We start from the raw sequence: 19,442 nt of genomic DNA on the forward strand, positions 1-19,442 counted from the left end.
AATTAAATGCATTTTGTTTTATTGGCGTACATGGATATATATATAAATATATTATATAAAAAAGACCTTTCTATTTATTATGGAAAATAAGTTTTATGAGAAATATATTATTGAATTATTTCCTGGTAAAACTTATTGAAAGGACTTTTATATTTTTTTTGGAGTGATATAAAATATAAATATATAATAAGATATCATTACTAAATTGCAGGTACTTAAAATAGGTTAATAACTTTGTAATTCTAAATATGTACATTTAAAGGTAGAATTACCGTCATTTATTACTTTATTATTGTGATTAATTTTAGTGTTAATTCTATATCTCAAAAATTAATTCTATACATATTATATTGAAATTTTATAAATATAGAATATATATTTTATATTTTTTACAATATTAATAGTTTAAGTTCATAAATTAAACGTAGTAAAAATATGATTATATAACATGAATATATACATTTTTTTTTTCATAATCAAAAAATTTCAAATACATTCATATCTATCGAAAAAGATATATTATTATTAGGGGCAATGAAAAAATATATAAGTTTTCTACGTTCATATAATAATTTACTAATATTTTTTTAGTTATATTTCCTCGTTTTTTTATGTTTATTAATATATTATATAATTAGTTAATATTATTTTATAGATGTATGAAAATATAGGTAGGTTATATTGAAAAACACTAATTAATTTATATTAATAATGCTCATTATTTAAATAAAATTAAATTAAAAACATATAATTATTTTTTGTAAGTGATTTGTAATTACATTACTTTTATTTTCGATTACATGGGTGTTAATTAATTCTATTAAAAAATTTTTTATATTTTTGCAGAAGTTTTAAATAAATAAGTGTAATAATTTGATATTAAAAATAATAAAGAGTTTTTAAAGTTAAAAAATAAAAAAAAGTCATAGAATATGTGTTGTAAATGTAAAAATATTTTAAATACATATTAGACAATAATATTAAATGATAAAATAATAATTATTCCAAATGATTATAGGTTTGAGAATCTTATAAACTAAAAATACAATAAATTTGTATAAAAAATATGTTTAGACGATAGCTTTTCCGATTATAATATTGTATCTACGGGTGAATAAAATAACAATATTTCTTTAATACGAATATATATATAAGAGAGCAATTCATATATGATTTTCCTGTTAAAGAATGAAAAAAACAAATATATTTTAAGAGAACTAAACTATTTGTATATCATTTCTTATTTTAGTAAAAATATAAATAGTTTAAAAAATATACAATATTTTAAGAAACAAAACTTAAAAAATTTTTATAAATTATGAATATTTCTGAAACAGAAAAGAGTTTTTATAAGTAATTGTTCATAATAATTACATTACTATACGAGCGTATTTTTCAAAATTAATTTTATAATATATATATGGATTATTATGAATTTTAAAAATGGATGTTTTTTATTATATATGGGAATATCAGTTATGAATGAAAATATTAAAAGGAAAAATCATAGTATCAAGCAAAAATAACTACATAAGTGTCTTTCTAAGTGGAAAGATGAATGAATAAATACTGTAAAATGTTAAATATATAATAATGTTAATTTTAGTAATATTTATATTGCTTTTTAATTTTTTAATTGTTCTCAAGGAAAAGTAATGATTTTTAAGAGAATAATTAAATAGTGATGCATTTCAAATGTTTAAATTTATATTTTGTGAGTATAATATATTTATAATTTTAATTCCTTTGGTTACAGAATATAAATATTAATGTTTGATATATTTTCTTTAAAAATTTTTATAATAAAATATATTTTTTTATGTATTTATATCCATTTATTTTATTGAACCTTTAAAATGTGATTCTGACATAATATATTTTTTAAGGAAAAAATATATAATAACTTGTGCTTTCTAAAAATAACAACAGAAAAATTGTCAAATAATAAATTTTAGTAAATTACATTGTTATTCTTTCTTATTATCCATGTATATATTATACACTATATATACATTGTTATTATATGTTAATGTATTCATATGAAATAATATGAAAATAATGTAAATGTATATTGTATATCTACTACAATTTTAACTCTAATATACTCTTTTTAAAAATATGTCAATATTTATTCTAAATATAAGTAATTAATTAAAAAAAATAGTTAATAAATTAAGTAGATAAATATAATGAATTTTCATTTTGATATAATAGCATAAATTAAACTTCAAAAAATATAATAACTCTAATATGTTAAGCTAAAATAAAAAGTATTCATTATTATATAATAGAATACATGTGTATTTATAAATTAGGTAGTACCATATAAATAGGAATTATTAAAAAAATTATGCAAAATGAATGATTGCTTGTCACTACGGAGGAATTAGTGGATGTATTATAATTAGCATAACATAATATGTTTTATTTTTTTATTACTTCTGATATTATAATAATAAACATATTATTATAAATAAATAGTTTTCCAAATAGATGATATTTATAAAATTAGAAACTTTAATATAAAAGTATACTTAAATTAGTAATTGTTATATTAATCTATAGAGGGATCTTTTATATATATGTTCTCTAAATTCTGTACAGAAGATAATCTCAATATTTACAAATAATAAGAAAACGTTTATTTATTTCCTAATTAATTCTGAAAAAAAATAAATAAAAATTATTTAATGAATGTACTATATTAAATGAACAAATTATATATTTTAAATATTTATGAATCAATTAATATTATTATTTAATTTTAATTAAAGTGAGTTTTTTTTATATAAAGTTATGATAAAAATTATGTAATATATTTTTACTGTTATTTAATTTTTTATATGTGATACTTTATACAATAATTATATACATTTTATTATATTTTTACAAAATAAAAAAATTAAATTTTTACATAAATATTGTGTTAATTATAATTAAAAATATAATATATAATTGTTAGCTTCTTAATATTTTATAAAATTATAAGACTACATAATGGAAAAAAGAATTAATTTAATTAAATTTATTAAACTTTCTGTATTTCTATTTTTAAATTTGATTTTCCACTTAAACAATGATGTGGTATGACAAAATTATTTATATATTTTTGTATTATTGTTATTTTTTATATTTTACTTTTATTAATTTCGTTTTTAACACTAAATTTTGTTTACTATTATATAGCAAATATTTACATTATTCTTTTAGAGTATAATTAGTAAATCCGTAGATGATAACTTTTATCTTGGTAGAAAATTAGATACAAGATTTTATCGATCACTATCTAAATATAAACAAGATAAAAATTCAAACAATATTTGTTTAGGAGAAAGATTTTCAAATAAAGGAGCAAACGAACGAAGAGATATATTAAATGATGAAAAAGTAGTCAAAAAAAAAAATCAACAATTAAAGAGAAGCTCATTAAATAATGCGCAATATTTTACAGAAATTGTAGATTATAATAAAGGGATGTTTGATGGAAAGCATTTCCATTTTCAAAAAAAATGGATTAAAAAAAAAGATTACGATAACTTTCTTGAAAAAAATAGAAGAATTCGTGATATATCATTAAAAAAAATAGGGTTCAGAGATTACGGATTTGCAGTTATTATAATTTTTATATTACTACTGTTAGGAATAGGATATCCCATATTACTAGGATTAGGGCATCTGAATACTGTAGGGGAAAAGATTAAGAAATTACTAGAAGCAGCTTCTATAATAGAAAGTAATAAAGAAATAGCATCCTATACTTATATATTAACCTTTGCTGTGAATGTTATTATATTATCTATCATACTAATAATAGCTATGACAAAAATTTTTAAAAATAATGAAAAATATAATAAAATTAAGTTAATTTATGGGTAAAATAAATAATTAGGAATATATGTCATTCTGTAAAAAAAATCATAGTATGAAATAATAAATGTTATATCAATAATGATATATTTAATAAACATAATTGTAATTACAGTAATATGGTAAAGGAATGTCTTCTTAACTGTTTTTTTTAATATATAACAAAAAAGATTATATTTTTCATTTTACTTCTTTATTTAAGGGATATAGAGATTTTAATTTATATTTTATCGTAATATTTGCGTGGAATTCAAAATATTATATGTTATTATGTATATTTATATATATAAATATTTGTCTATTAAAAATATATGTGTTATATAATTAATATAAAATAGCACACTTAACATAGTATTTTTATAACTCTGATGATTTAAATTTGTCCTAAGGAATTTTATTTTTTCGTTTATATATTATTCTATTGTATATTTATTACTTTTTTATTTATTTTTGTAAATGTTCCATTTATGTTAAATTTAAAATCAATGTTTCTTATTTTATGTATAATCAAAGGATACGAAATTATTACACTATATGAATATACATATATATCTTTTTCTTATTGAAAAATTCTACTTCGTAGTAATTTTAAATATAATTTTTATGAGATATAAGAAACTAAATATATTTATTCTAAAAATATTATATACGGACAGTTTTTTTTGATCATACAAATATGAAATTAAAAGTTTATAATAAGGAAACATACGTTTTTAATTATGGATTATTTATAACTAATTACTAAATTATGGATTATAAATAATTACAATTAAATAAAGAATTAAAAAATTTCATAATTTTATTATTCTACTTCATAATACAATTAATTTGATTTTGTAGTAATTACCTAAATATACATTATACTGAAATCTATTGTGTAAATAAGACTAACATTTTGTTTATTTTTTGTGTAATTAAAAGAATATACCAATGAGTTAAACATATTTAGATATTAATAGATTAATTTTTGATATACCATCTTTTTTTTTTTTTTAAATATATAATATTTATTTATCTATCATATAACATTTTTTTTTATAATTTCAATTCTTTTTTTTTTAATAATTGATACAAATTTTAAATTTCGCACGGTTGTCATTTAATATTGATCTGAAAAATATACATAATCAATAAGAAAAATCTCTGTTATTTAATAAGAACTATCATCTTTTTTTTTTCACAAAATTAAGGGCTTTTATTTCTAACAAAAAAGTATAATTTCAGCCACAGCTGTGTACAGAATTTGGTGAACATAATGTTTCCATAATATTATTGTACATTTTGCATATGTTATTTCAATATTTTAAACTATATTTGAGTCTATATAAAAGTCTAATCACAAAGAGTTCAGTTTATTTATAATACTTATAATTAAAGTTTTAATATTATTTTTTATATTATTTCTTTAAATATTTACAATTCATGAAGAAAATTCAAAATAAGATATATAATGAAATTATTACACAAATGAATAACTTAATTATTAGCAAATATTAAAAATTTAACGTAATATATATATACTTATCGTTTACATATTATTATTAATAATGTATTATAATGTTCTAAATTTTTTGTTCTTCCTCATCTGAGAAAAACGCCAAACATTTCCCTTGCTTAACCTATTAATAATAAATTAAGCATAAATAAAAATATGTTAATTTTTATATAAATAAGAGAAATTCATTTGTTTGAAATTACTTCTGAGAAATAAATTTTTATGAATTTTAATAACCATATAATTAGAAGAATGTAAAATATAATTTAAGAAAAATATTAGAATTTAGTAATCTATTATTAATATATGAAGTCTATACTTTTAATTAAAATCAAATGGATTTATAAGCATAGCATCATTTTGAGACTGTTTGGAAAAAAGAAGAAATATAGAAAAATATAGACACGCATGAATGAAGGAATATATCTAAGAAAAAAGAAAAAAATTATTATAGCTATAATATGGAAAAAAAAAAAAAAAAATTAATAGTGAAATAAGAATAAGGTAAATTGTTCGAAAATCTAATTATGAATGTTTCTTAAAGAATAAAAAAAATTAAAAGAATATCATGGAAAATGTTTCTAATTTGAATTTGGTGTATGTTACATAAAATATTAATATAATATAAAGAAAAAACTAAATATACAATGCTTCTATTTGTATAAGGATATATTAGATAAGAAAAACAAAATATATAAATGGAAATAAAGTACATAAAAAACTATTTAGAATGGAAAATTCAGAAAGAAGCCACAGAAGTAATAATTAAATAAATTGTCTACATATCCTTGTTCATAAAAAGAAAAAAAAATAATTTATATATATATGTATATACAATCTAATAGAAAAAACATAATAAATATTATGTGGACCATAATTATCTACAAATTTAACTTATACATATGAAGGAAATAAATAAATTATAATAAAAAGAAGGAATACACAAAATTTTCGAGTGCATTATTAAAGAATTCTGTAACCTTTGGAGATAAAGAATATGTTGCATATAAAATTCCTTGAAGAAGATATGCCAGAATTATCTATGAAAACAAATAGATATTATACAAATGATTTATAAAATTACATAATTATTCTTTTACACTGTGGTTGTAGGAGGGGGGAAAGCATAGTATGCAAGGGGTAAAAAAAAAAGAACTAATAATTCATGTGAACATATATATATACGAACTTATATTTTTTTGGAAAAATATTTGTGCTCATAAATTATAAAAATAATTATAATAATATACAGTGCTAAAAATTATATGTTTTATTTTTTTACTATATTTATATTTTTTTTAAATATTAATATTTAGTGCATTTATATCATTTTTAAAATATTTTATTTTTTTCAATTTATTTATTATTTTTTATTTTCCTATTTAGCAGTATATTTACTTTAACTAACTGAAACAATATTTTTTTTAAAAAACATATTTATATATCTATTATTCATAAAAATTATGTTAATATATTTTAGATCATAAAAAAATATATTTATAAAAAGGGAGGGGTGTTATGGTTATTTATAAGAAATTGGGAACATTTACTAGAGTAATATTTATTTATAGTAGTAATTATATCATTGAAAATATTAATATATAGTATTATAATGCTTTATCCGTAACTAAAAAAATAGCAACATGTGTTAATAAACGAATGTAATTGTTGATCTAACTCTATTTTGCATAATTTAATTAAATATTTATGATATAATCATTTGATAACGAAAAAAGATATTAATTTTAATTACAGAAAGAATGGACAAAAAATTATTGAACTAAGGGTGTAAGGACAATATTACGGTTAATAGAATTATAGCAGCCTTTTTTTTTTTTCATTATATTACAAATTCCTCTATATATATAATTTAAAAAAGTAAAATAATAACAGAACATTTAAAAATAATACGGTGTACTAACAATGTATATTTTAAAATTAATTAAAAATTATTATTATAGAAAAATAAATTATTATAATTTATTAACTTTTTAAATATATATATTTTTTCTAGATTTAGTATTATGTTATAATTTCGACCTTTTATGTACAAAATAAAGGTAAACTTGTTATAATTCTTATATCGTAAACTTTTTTGGAATATATTACTTTCTTTATTTGCTATTAGGTGGTTCTGTTAATATAATAATTAATAATACTTAAAAATGACTTGTTTTTACAAAATATAATGTTTATAAAATTATAATTATTATCAAAAGGACATTATTAAAAATAAAATTTACTATTTTATTATATAGAAGGGCGTACTATCTATACTATATATCTTCTGTATTCTATATATTCCGTATTGTATATAAATTCAATATATATATATTAAAAAATATTTTATTTTTAATGGAGTCAATGAAAAAATTCTATATGCATTCTATCTCATTAAGTAAAGGAAATATATATTTTGAATATTTATAAATGTATACAAATTACTGTATTTTAGTGAAGATAATACTCTTTGAAATTAAATTAAAATAAATATTATATTATATATTTTAAAATTTATATTTCTTTGGATATGTTGTAAAAAATTTATAATTATATACTTTTTATATGTTTTTGCAAAATCATATCGAAAAATATATTTAATAATTATAATGTTTTATCATCGTTAAAAGTACATTATATTATTATTAATTTTTTCCTTATTTTATATACTGCAATATTAAAAAAAATATCATGGAAAAACAAATTAACATTCAGATTTTTATTAAAATTTCTACTTTTGTCCTTATATTTTGGAATTCGAATTTTTACAATGTAGTATGATAAAATTATTTAAAAATATTTATACTATTAAATTTTTGTGCTATATTTTTATTCATATAATATTTTTATAATTATATTATTTATTCATTTACATTATCAATATTTACCTCTGTTTTTAAGAGTGGGTTTAACAAATCGTTAAATGAGAACTACATCATTGATAGAAAAATAGGTACAAGATTTTACCGGTTACTAGGAAAATACAAACCGAATAAGAATTCAAGTATTCTAGAGTTAAGAGAAAAGATACCAAATGATGGAGTTAACGAAAAGGTAGATATATGTAATAATGAAAAAGGAAAAACGGGGTTAAATAATAAATTAAGTGAAAATTGGTTAAAGAATGTAAAAGGACGTAATTTAACTATGAAAAATAAATCATGTATATTTGAAACAAAAAAATATTCCAGTATAGAAAAAAAAATATTCAAAGAACTTGATTACGAAGATTTTCTTAAAAATAACAAGACGATTAGTGGTAAAATTTACAAAAAAATAATACTTAAAAAATATGGATTACGAATTGCCTTACCTATAATACTATTTTTGTTGTTAATAACAGTATTAGTACTGGATTTGTCATGGGGCTTGTTGAAGGAAGAAAGTATATGGAAGGCAATAGGTTTAGGTAAGGATCAATTAAAAGAATTGGAAACACCATTATCGTTCATTTTAGATCCTTTGTCAAAGTTAGAATTTTTTAAGCACAATACATTTGGGGGAGCGACTGCTGGTTGTAGTTTGTGCACTGGTGCCACTGCTAGTGGATTAAAAGTTAGTAAAACCTGCATATTAGGACAGTTATTTGGACTTTTAATATATGTCATACCTTTTATTATTTTAGGTGTCACAGTTATATCAGCGATTTTTTTTTACCATAAAAAAGTTAAAAAATACGAAAAAATTAAGTTCAAGAAACAGTAAAATGAACAGTAAGAAATATATTTCATTTTATAAAAAATTTTTTAACATGAAATAATATCTGTAAAATCATCATTCAATACTTCTTAAACATATCTATAATTATTCATTGTAAATATGAACTCATAAATGTAATCTGTGTGATATACAACAACAAAAAAAACAGGATATTCTATTTTTGTATACTTGAATTTTCAATGTTTTTTAATTTGAATAATAAATTATCTTCTGTGTTTAACTGTATATTGTTTTTTCATATGTACATTATTGTATTTAAATAGAATTTTAAGAAAAGTATATTTATATATGTTATATTAATATATAACGGAAGAATTCATGAAAATTAACTGATGTTTGATAATTTATACATGAATTATAATGTCATGATTTTTTTTTATAGTTTTCTGTGCTAAAATGATTATTTCTGCGGTTATTAAGAAAGTATATTATCAATTTCTTATTAATGTTAAATGTCCTATTTTGTTTTGATGGAAGTTTCTGAATATTTTTTGTTGCAATTATTTGCATATATTTTTTTCTTTCATTGAAAAGAAACTTATTATTATTCCATAAAATGTATTTTAATAATGACATAAAATATAATTACTGTAAATAATTTTCTATGAACTTTTTTTTTGTATTAACTAAATTTGAAAATATATGTATATATATTCTTATTAAATATCGATTATTTATAGTGATTTTCTAATTTATGGATATTATAAACTTGCAATTAAATTAAGAATAGAATTAATTTATTATTTTATTATTATGCTTAATTGTGGTATTAGTTTATTATTGTGGAAATAAATTAAGTAGATATTGTATCTAAATTTTATAAATAAATATATATATATATAATTTTATTTTCTCTATTATTAAAAAATTATACTAATGAATTATAAATAATTATACATTAATAGATAAAATGTATAAATCCTTATTTTTGTATATCTGTAGTAGTATATTTCTAATAATACTTTATATATTTGTTAAAAGATAAATTATTATTAGAAGTAGTAAAAATAAATAGTTAGGTTTTATAATCTTATAACAATATGCAGGTATATGCGTATGTATTTTTGCTATTTTTTATGTTCTCAAATATATTATTAGCTAAGTTTATTTTAAGAACATATAAAAAATATATAGATTATACAGACAAATAATAATACTTTAACATATATAAAACTAATTTTTTAAATTTAAAATAAGGTAATAATACAAAAAAATTTTGTTATATATTATTAATATATACTCAATAATATTTCAATTTATTAAATAGGTTTTAATAAGTTTTATCTTATAAAGTGCTCTATTTGCTGTTAGAATGTTTAATTAAATTAGTGTAATATGTTCAGTTTTCCATTAATTTTTTTTTGGAAAGTAATTTTAATCTAAAAATTTCATTTATTATATTTGATTTTCTATAGATAGATATGAAATTATTATTGTGATTGTAATATATATTTTAGTTACTATACATAGCAACTTATAAAAAGTGTTTATTAAATTAGGTTGGAAATAGATATTGTTTTTTTTTTTTTTATATATGATGTATAAAAGTAAAATATTCTAAGAGAACTAATCTATCACATGCTAATTCTTCAATGTAAAAACTTTTAAACATTAGATATGTATATACTTTTTCATTCGAAATTGGTAAAATATTTTAATATCATAAAAGTTATTAAATTTTTTGATTTCTATATGTAATATTATAATACTTGTTATATAAATTTTTATATATTCATGAGTATTTTAAAATGTATACTTCAAAAAATTTATTTATTTCATTTTTCACTTTAAATATCTATTCTTATAAAATGTTAACACAATTTCACTCGATACTTATATATTTTAAAAAGTCAATACTAGAAATGAAATTATACACTACTAATTTAATAATGTTATTTATTAAATAGATGTTAATATAAATTTTTAAGCTAAGTAGGGAAAAACAATTAAATTATCCTTTATTATTATTAATTAAAAATTATTGTTAAATGTATGGAGGAATATATATGTTCTACATAATATGTACCATGTCATTATTGTTCTATTCCTTTTATAGATTCCTTGGATGTTAGTGAATACATAATATTTTAAATATAATAGTTAAAATATTATTGTGAGTCTAATTATTTATTAAGTAATGTAATATTTTTTTTTGACTATGATTACAGTGCATGTGTTATTTTCAAGTGATATGAATCTTTAAAAAAAATACTTGTTTATATTATATGAATAATGACATAAGATAATTTATATATTAAGTACATTTACTTTTGTTCGATATAATATATTAATCTAATTGTTAATTGTTTTATATTCATTTGAACTGTTTCTTAATATATGTAATATTTATTTTATATTTAAAAAACATTATAAAAAAAATAAAAAGTATATGTTAATTAAAATTAGTTATTTTAGAATTAGTAGAAAAATATAATATGCAGAAGAAAAAAATATAAATAAACAAATATCATATTTATAGTTGATAAATTCCTGTATGGTTAGTTAAATATTCTCTGATATATCATTTAATATTAGTATATTATTTTATTTTGCATTATATATATTGCTGATATACATATAGAATACTGTAATATGATCTCGAAAACGAATTTTTAATAAATTAAAATAACCTAATTATTTCACTTAATAAAACAATTAACTATTATACAGTAAAATAAAATAAGGAAATAATAAGAAAAATTTTTATTCTTTTATCATTATTAGGTGCTTTTCTTTTATAGAACATTATGTTTTAGTGTAGATATTTGTTATAACTACAAAAAAAAAATTATTTAATATTATTACTTTTATCAGTTATAAAATAAGAATTTATCATTAATATCATATTTGTTTTTGTTTATTCATGATTTCATCTAACGTTTTATATAATAATTAGTTGTATTTATTTTAACATTTTATTTATGCGACCTAAACCGACATTTTAGTGTTTGTACACCTCTCTTCCATATACAAATTTATATATTCCCTTTTGTTTTGAATTTTTATGAATTTTTTACAAATATATACATGAACATATGAGAAAGGAAGATATATTAATTGTGTAAATATATTTTTAAGATGTTGTTCAATTTTGTATTTCCCCCTTTTATTTATCTTTTATACTTCTTTGTGTTACCATCCTTTTTTTCTTTATATATTTTCTTTTACCCTTGCATTTAATATTCGAAAAATTATAATTATAAAACATAAAATTTTTATATATTAAGTAAATCACCATGTACAGTAATTTAAAAAAAAAGGGAAAAACTAGAATTAGTTTTTTGCTATTGTCACGAAGTTAGTGATGAATGTATCGAAAAATGAACAGTTATAAGAATTCTTGTATTTTATGTAATTATAATTATAAATTTTAATTTGCTTTCTGTTATTTTTATAGTATTATTTTTTATCTAAAAGATAAAAGATAGTGAACAAACAATTTTAGTAAAAAAGAAAATAGAGAATAGAGATCATAGCAATATGTAAAATGTAAAAATAGAAATAAGCAAATAATCAACATTACACTTTAATTTATTTAAGTTACATTTTTATCTATTGGGGGGACGTAATATTAGTAAAAGAATGTTATTCTAAAAAAAATGGCAATGAAGAAAAAGAAATACGATAGCTAAGAGACCACGCAAAAGTAAAGTGGAACAAATGAAAACAGGAAATATAAAAAAAAAAAAATAAAATAAAGTACAATTAAGTATGAAAACAAATATATAAGAGTAATATACATTTAAAAAATGTTTCTTATATTATTTCCCTGTGTGAAGGGACAATTAAAAAGAAATTCTTCTAAAAAAAGAAGATGAATATAAATATAAATGTTTAATGGAAAGCATATATGAATAATAAAATTAGTAAAAGTAAATGTTTACAGCTCTCTTTTACTGCATTTTTTCTTGTCTTTGTCCGTGTACGAGGACTAAAAACTGCGAAAACAAATTTATAATTATGTACGTTATTCGAATATATGATTATAAAAAATAAAATCTATTTTATTCGAAAAAATTTTATGTATCACATATGTTTCTACCTCATGTACATGTAACTGAGAATGCATATATGTATATATATGCATGAAATAGATAGGATTATGTGTCCATTCATTTGTTTCCACATATGCACATTCCTAAATTTCATATTATGCATATTTATTTTTATACGTATAAAATACATTATATTATTTGATCATATTTTAAAGGTGATAAAGGAAGATTTTATTACTGAATAAAGGACACATAATCAAATTAAAACAAACAAATGAAATAAAATGTATTTTATATGGAATGATTTATCTTTTCTCACTTACGATATGGTCTCATTATATTATTATTGTAACTGAGTTTAATAAATATATGTGTAAATTTTTTTTTATGTTATAGTCCCCATCAAAAGAATACTTTTATAAAGGTGATAATGTGTACATAGATCGTTTAAAACAAAATAAATCGACTAATACATCTATTGTATGGATGTAATTTCATGTAGATAAATAAATGAAATAGTTTGAGGATACAATTACGTGGATGTCCATGTATGTTCATTAGATAGCATTAATCGTGTGTGAATATTTATGTAAGCATATAAAACACACTTGCATATATATATATTTCTTTTTTTTAATGAACTATCTTTCCTTGTACGTGTTAGAATATTTATGTTGTCAAGTCATATATACATGTGAATGTGCATGTATATATAAGCAAACTTTTGCATGTTGATATTTTTCTTTTCTTGTTTTTTAACACATTACCATATTATTTGCTCACATTTTAGATATATCTATATAAAAGTATATGCAAATAGGATAGAAAGAGTCAAACTATAGAATGCCAGTATATGACAAGAAAAAATATCACCAATGCATAATGTTCATTGAAAAAGATATTTCCCATAAGGATGATAATAAAGAAAAACATTATACGGAAATATATACGGCAACTAAACAGGGTTTAATTTATATTAATCAGATGCACAGTAAAATTGTCCAACAGAATATGTATTATATTACATTCAAATTGCAAACGTACTTTTTATTAAATTTATCGAATATTCCTATTCAGAGTTTTAATTAGCACAATATTTGTAAGCATTGAGAAAACCAATACACATACCTAATGCAAATGATTAAAGTGCAATGTTATAAAGAAAAAATATATAAGTTAAACTCCTTAATCATTTTTTTAGTAATAATTTCTTTAGAATTACCCATAAGTATATTTGGCCTTTTATATACAGTTTGCAATTGTTTTGGTAGTTCGCTTTTATCATGAAAATCTAGTATTTCTAAATTTGGACATGTTAATGGTTATATACTATATTCTGCTTACTTATATTTTTTTACTCGAATTGATTCTTTTATTTCTTCAAGAACATCATCAAAGTAATTAATAGATGATAACGAATAATGAGCATTTTCGGAATTATCTTTAAATATTAATGAACTACTTGAGTTTTGAAAATTATCTTAAAAATAATTTTTTAAATTAAATACTGTCTTTTGAGAATCTATATTTGTTTCCGTATATAATAATCTGTGTAACCCTATATTTGATGTATTATTTAAGTTGATTTTTTATTCCATATTTTGTCAGAGTTAGTTCACTGTAAATTAAGATAAATATATAATATTTATAATAATATCTGCATTTTTATATTAATATATTATTCATTTCAATATAAAAATGTAAGATTACAAAAAATATATACAAATTATTGAATATAATAATTAACTTTATAGGAATATTGCAATATCCACATTAAAAATGTAAAGAAGAAAATTTTATTTTTTTGTTCTATTGTAATGAATGTATTTAAAATACTAAAACTAATGTGATGATAAAATTTTCAGGAATATATTTTTTTTTGAAAATATTCAATATAATATTTGATATAATTTTTTTTTATTTAAAAAAATTTTTAAATTTATATCTTTCTTAAATTAGTATTAACTCTAAAATATATTCAACAGAAAATTGAGAAAAGATGCGTTAAACAAAAATATTATACTAATTTTTCTATATAATAATATTATTAATTAAAGTAATATAGATAAAATAGGTTAAGAAAAAACATTAAAAAGCGTATAACCGATTATTACATAATAATTGTAACTACGAATAATGTAAATAATTTATTTCAAATATTTTGTTTATAGTTGTATATTTTTTGCGTTAAATATAAATCTTCTTTCTTAATTTATCTATGAAATTCGATAGGAATAAATAAATATATTAGACATGAAGTATAGAAGTTATCCTTTAAAAATATAAAACTTTTAAAGGATATGTTGATTAAAATAGTAAATAAAATTTTGTAGTCTTTTAAAGCATTACATATGACAAATATTTTAAAATAATTTGAAATAAGCATAATAATTGGAACAACAAAATGTGTTATACTAAAAATGTTTTAATAAAATTTGATTTGCGTTTAGCATTATAAAATATTAACAACTTATATATTTCAATTAAAAACGCTTAATAGAATATCAAGGATAAAATATATGATATCTCAATCAGTTAATTTAATTATATTTTTATAAAATTTAAAACAAAGTTTTGTTAAAATCTTGTGATATTTATAGCCTTTGATATTATTGAATATAGAAGTATATTAAAGATATGATATAATATTAAAAATAAAAATTTGAAATATAAAGTTTATTTTAAATTCTTATGATTAAGTAAGAAAATACAAAAAAAAAAAAAAAAAATTAATAAAAAATAACAAATTTATATAAGTATGTTATAAAGAATAATATATACATACTTAACTAACATTTTTATGATACTTTAAATTGGAATTATATTATATTTTATATTATGTAGTAAGAATATAATTATAATAATATAGTAAAAAAGTTCAGAAAAATGTATTTTAGAACAATAATAAAAAGATTATGAATTAAAAAATATAAATTAGTCTTATGATTAATATAAAAATTATTAGTTAATATTATTTACATGATTTTTATAATATTAATTTAGAAGTTAATGAATTATTTTCTACGATAATTAATATTCTATAAATCATCTTTATAACTTGATATAGTATAAATATATTTGCGATTTATGAAATACATCTGCCTTATAAAGTTTAAATATCAAATAATTCATATTATCAGCTTCTATATATATTAGGTTTATAATTATCATACATTACTATGTTTATATATATTGTTTATATATATATAAATGTTGATGTACAGGTTGGTAAAAATTTTTTTTTTTTTGTATATTTAGATGATTCGTTATGTATAATATTATTTATATTGGTACATTTAAAATATTTTTCTTATACTATATTATTATACATATATAATAAATTCATAGATATTGTAATGTACTTTTTTTGTATAAAAAAACTGAGGATAAAATGCGACGACGTATATTAAAAAATTTCATTGGAATATCATTTACATTTAAAATTAATTTATAAATAACTTCATAATATATAAATATAATATTTTATGATTTTTTGTGTACTTTCTTTTAATTAGTCAATATATATATGTATGAATAAAGAATTTTTAATTTTTGAAAACAATAAAATTTTGAAATTATGGATTTCTAGTTCCTATATTTTTTTTTTGTTGTTGTTGTTGTTGAGAAAATAAATAGCCTTATTATGAGGATTAAAGTATTTGGATAATATATTGTCTACAGAATATGGCATAGAACTACTTTTTCACAATTCTATAGAAAAGAATGACGAAACAGTTATACGCTATTTTCATATAATATTATGTAACTAATCTTTATTTAATCTGATATAAATATATTGTATATTTATAAGATCACAAGAAATAATAAAAAATATACAAATCTTATGTTAATGCTTGAGCAAAAGGAACAATTTGGAATACATGTTTTTATGTAATGAAGTATTTAATATAAAGTAATATCTGTAATATTTTTAGTGTTATACATAGAATACATATAATCTCTAAAATATTGTAAATGCACATGTGTACATCCCGTTACTTTGATAAGCAATTAATAAAACTATTCGTTATATTTTTGTGAATTTGTAAATTTTAATAATTTCTACTTGGTATTTTAGCGTACTATTTAATATTAATTAAAAAATATTAGTATTATATATATATTTGTATACATAAGTATTTTACTATGAACAGTATATATTGAGGATATAAAATAAATAAATGATAAAAAAATTTATATAATTTTATGGAATTCCCATAACTTATGTTTTAAATTATGATTTTTATATTCAATTTTGCATAATATTCTAGTCTAAATGATTATTTGTTTAGATAATTAAAAACAAGTCATTATTAGTTTTAAATTAATAACATGTGTGTCTTTTTTTGTGTTTTGATGTAACTACTTTAGAGTATTATGTTTCATTGTTATATATATAAATATTTATATAGTTAAAATTTTTACTCTAAAATACTCTTAATATTTATTATACAAAATAGGTTTTATTAGTAATGGGTTATAGAACATAGATATATTGTAAAATTCATTTTAGCTTCTTTTTCTAGTGTACAAAAGAGAAAGTATAGATAAATAATAAAATATTATGTTTATAAAATGAGAGTTACAACAGTTTAATAACTTCAGAATTTTAAAATATAACAATAAAATAACGAGAAAAAATTATTCAACATTATATTATTGTTTATAACTATAATGTTAATTCAATATTTCTGTAGATAATTAAATATATATTAAGTTAAAAATTTATAGATGAATATGTTTTATATATAAATGTCAATAAAATATTAAATGAATGTTAATGATATATTAATGAATAATATTCAAAGTTGCTATTTTTGTTTTATCATGATAGTGATCATCTAAAATTATTTTATATATCGGCAAAAGGCTAAATAAACATTATAGTTAATAAATATAAATAATTTTTTTCTGCAATTTTAAGGAAATATGTATGTATTTAATTTTTTTTACTATTTGTTATTCTTCGATATAAATATATTAAGTATAATTTTAATATTATATTTAGGATACAACAATACATATATATTATATAGACATTACTAATTCTTTTATATGCTCATTTTTTAAATAAATGGAAATAAGAAAATTTTTTTTTCAACATATAATTCATAAATTTAGTTCTAGGATTTAGAGTTACTATTCAATTTATTACTTTAGAATAGTAATTATTTATTAGTATAATTTTAGTTTTCGTAGAAGTTGTATGTATCTTATTAATACTGTGTATTACAAAACTTCTCCAAAAGACGTGTGGATATCGGTATTAATATTTTTATAATAACATTTACATAATTATTAATTTAATTGCATTTTTTAATAATTACTTAAATATATGTAAAAAAGTAAATTTATAAAAAGAAATTAGAATTTTTATTCTTTATAAAATTATATAAATACATTATACAATCTAGATTATTTGTATTTTAAAACCTTTAATCAATATCTACTCTATATATTATTTATTTTTATTTTTTATCAAATTCTTTTTAAAAATATATATTTATTTAAAAAATAAAGAATAAATTGAAATCGATACATTTAAAAATTATTATTTAGAAATATTCATATATATTATACTTAATTAGATATTATAACCTTAAACATATATATTACAAAAATGATGTGCTGTTCTATTTTATTTATAAAATAAATATTTATTCATAGATTACGTAATATTTTATAAATATTTTTTTTCATATGTACAGTATTCCGTGGAAGATTGAACATAGCACAAACATATAAAAAAACATATTAAAAAAAATAATGTTTTCTTTATTAATTATAACTTTTATTATAGTTTTATATAATTAACATCATTTAACAATAATAAATAGTTTAAAAAAAAAAGAAAGAGTTTAAAAATCATAATTCATAATAGGAAAACTTCGTTGATAATTATTATTACCTTTATATATAGAACAATATAATATATATATTTTATACGATCTATACGATGAATTCCACTTTCTAGATAAATAAATTCAATATTAAGAAATTATATATTTTTTTTTTTTTTTTAAAATATTAAAAAAATATGTAATATACTTAGTGTAATATATTAAAATGTATATATATATAATATAGGAATGAAATCATTTTATTTCATTTTAATAATAATTAGCTTTTTTCTTAAAAAAACTTTAAGATAAAAATTATGTGATGTATTTTTAATTTCATTTTTCCTTGAAAATATCGTTTAATAAATTAGAATAAGATATAATACATAATATTCTTATGAAAGAATAAAAAGTCTCAAAAATAACTTTTGAAATACATATATCGTTTTTTATTATTAGAAGTATATTTTATTATTATTAATTTTTTCCTTAGAGAATATATCGGATTATTAAAAACATTAGCTC

At 17.9% G+C, this 19,442-nt stretch overlaps 2 protein-coding genes across 2 annotated transcripts; both read left to right on the forward strand.

Annotated features, from left to right (window-relative positions):
* Nucleotides 1-2,997: 2,997 nt before the first annotated feature.
* Nucleotides 2,998-3,876, forward strand: MKS88_003470 (uncharacterized protein; the record flags this gene model as incomplete). Its single annotated transcript, XM_067216563.1, has 2 exons — nt 2,998-3,084; nt 3,211-3,876. The coding sequence occupies 2 exons, from the start codon at nt 2,998-3,000 to the stop codon at nt 3,874-3,876; spliced, it is 753 nt and encodes a 250-aa protein (XP_067073198.1).
* Nucleotides 3,877-8,053: 4,177 nt separating this feature from the next.
* On the forward strand, nt 8,054-9,067 carry MKS88_003471 (uncharacterized protein; the record flags this gene model as incomplete). Its single annotated transcript, XM_067216564.1, has 2 exons — nt 8,054-8,137; nt 8,264-9,067. The coding sequence occupies 2 exons, from the start codon at nt 8,054-8,056 to the stop codon at nt 9,065-9,067; spliced, it is 888 nt and encodes a 295-aa protein (XP_067073199.1).
* Between the last annotated feature and the right edge of the window lie 10,375 nt (nt 9,068-19,442).

This window comes from Plasmodium brasilianum, chromosome 10 (assembly GCF_023973825.1).
Source record: "Plasmodium brasilianum strain Bolivian I chromosome 10, whole genome shotgun sequence".
NCBI classification, from domain to species: Eukaryota; Apicomplexa; class Aconoidasida; order Haemosporida; family Plasmodiidae; genus Plasmodium; species Plasmodium brasilianum.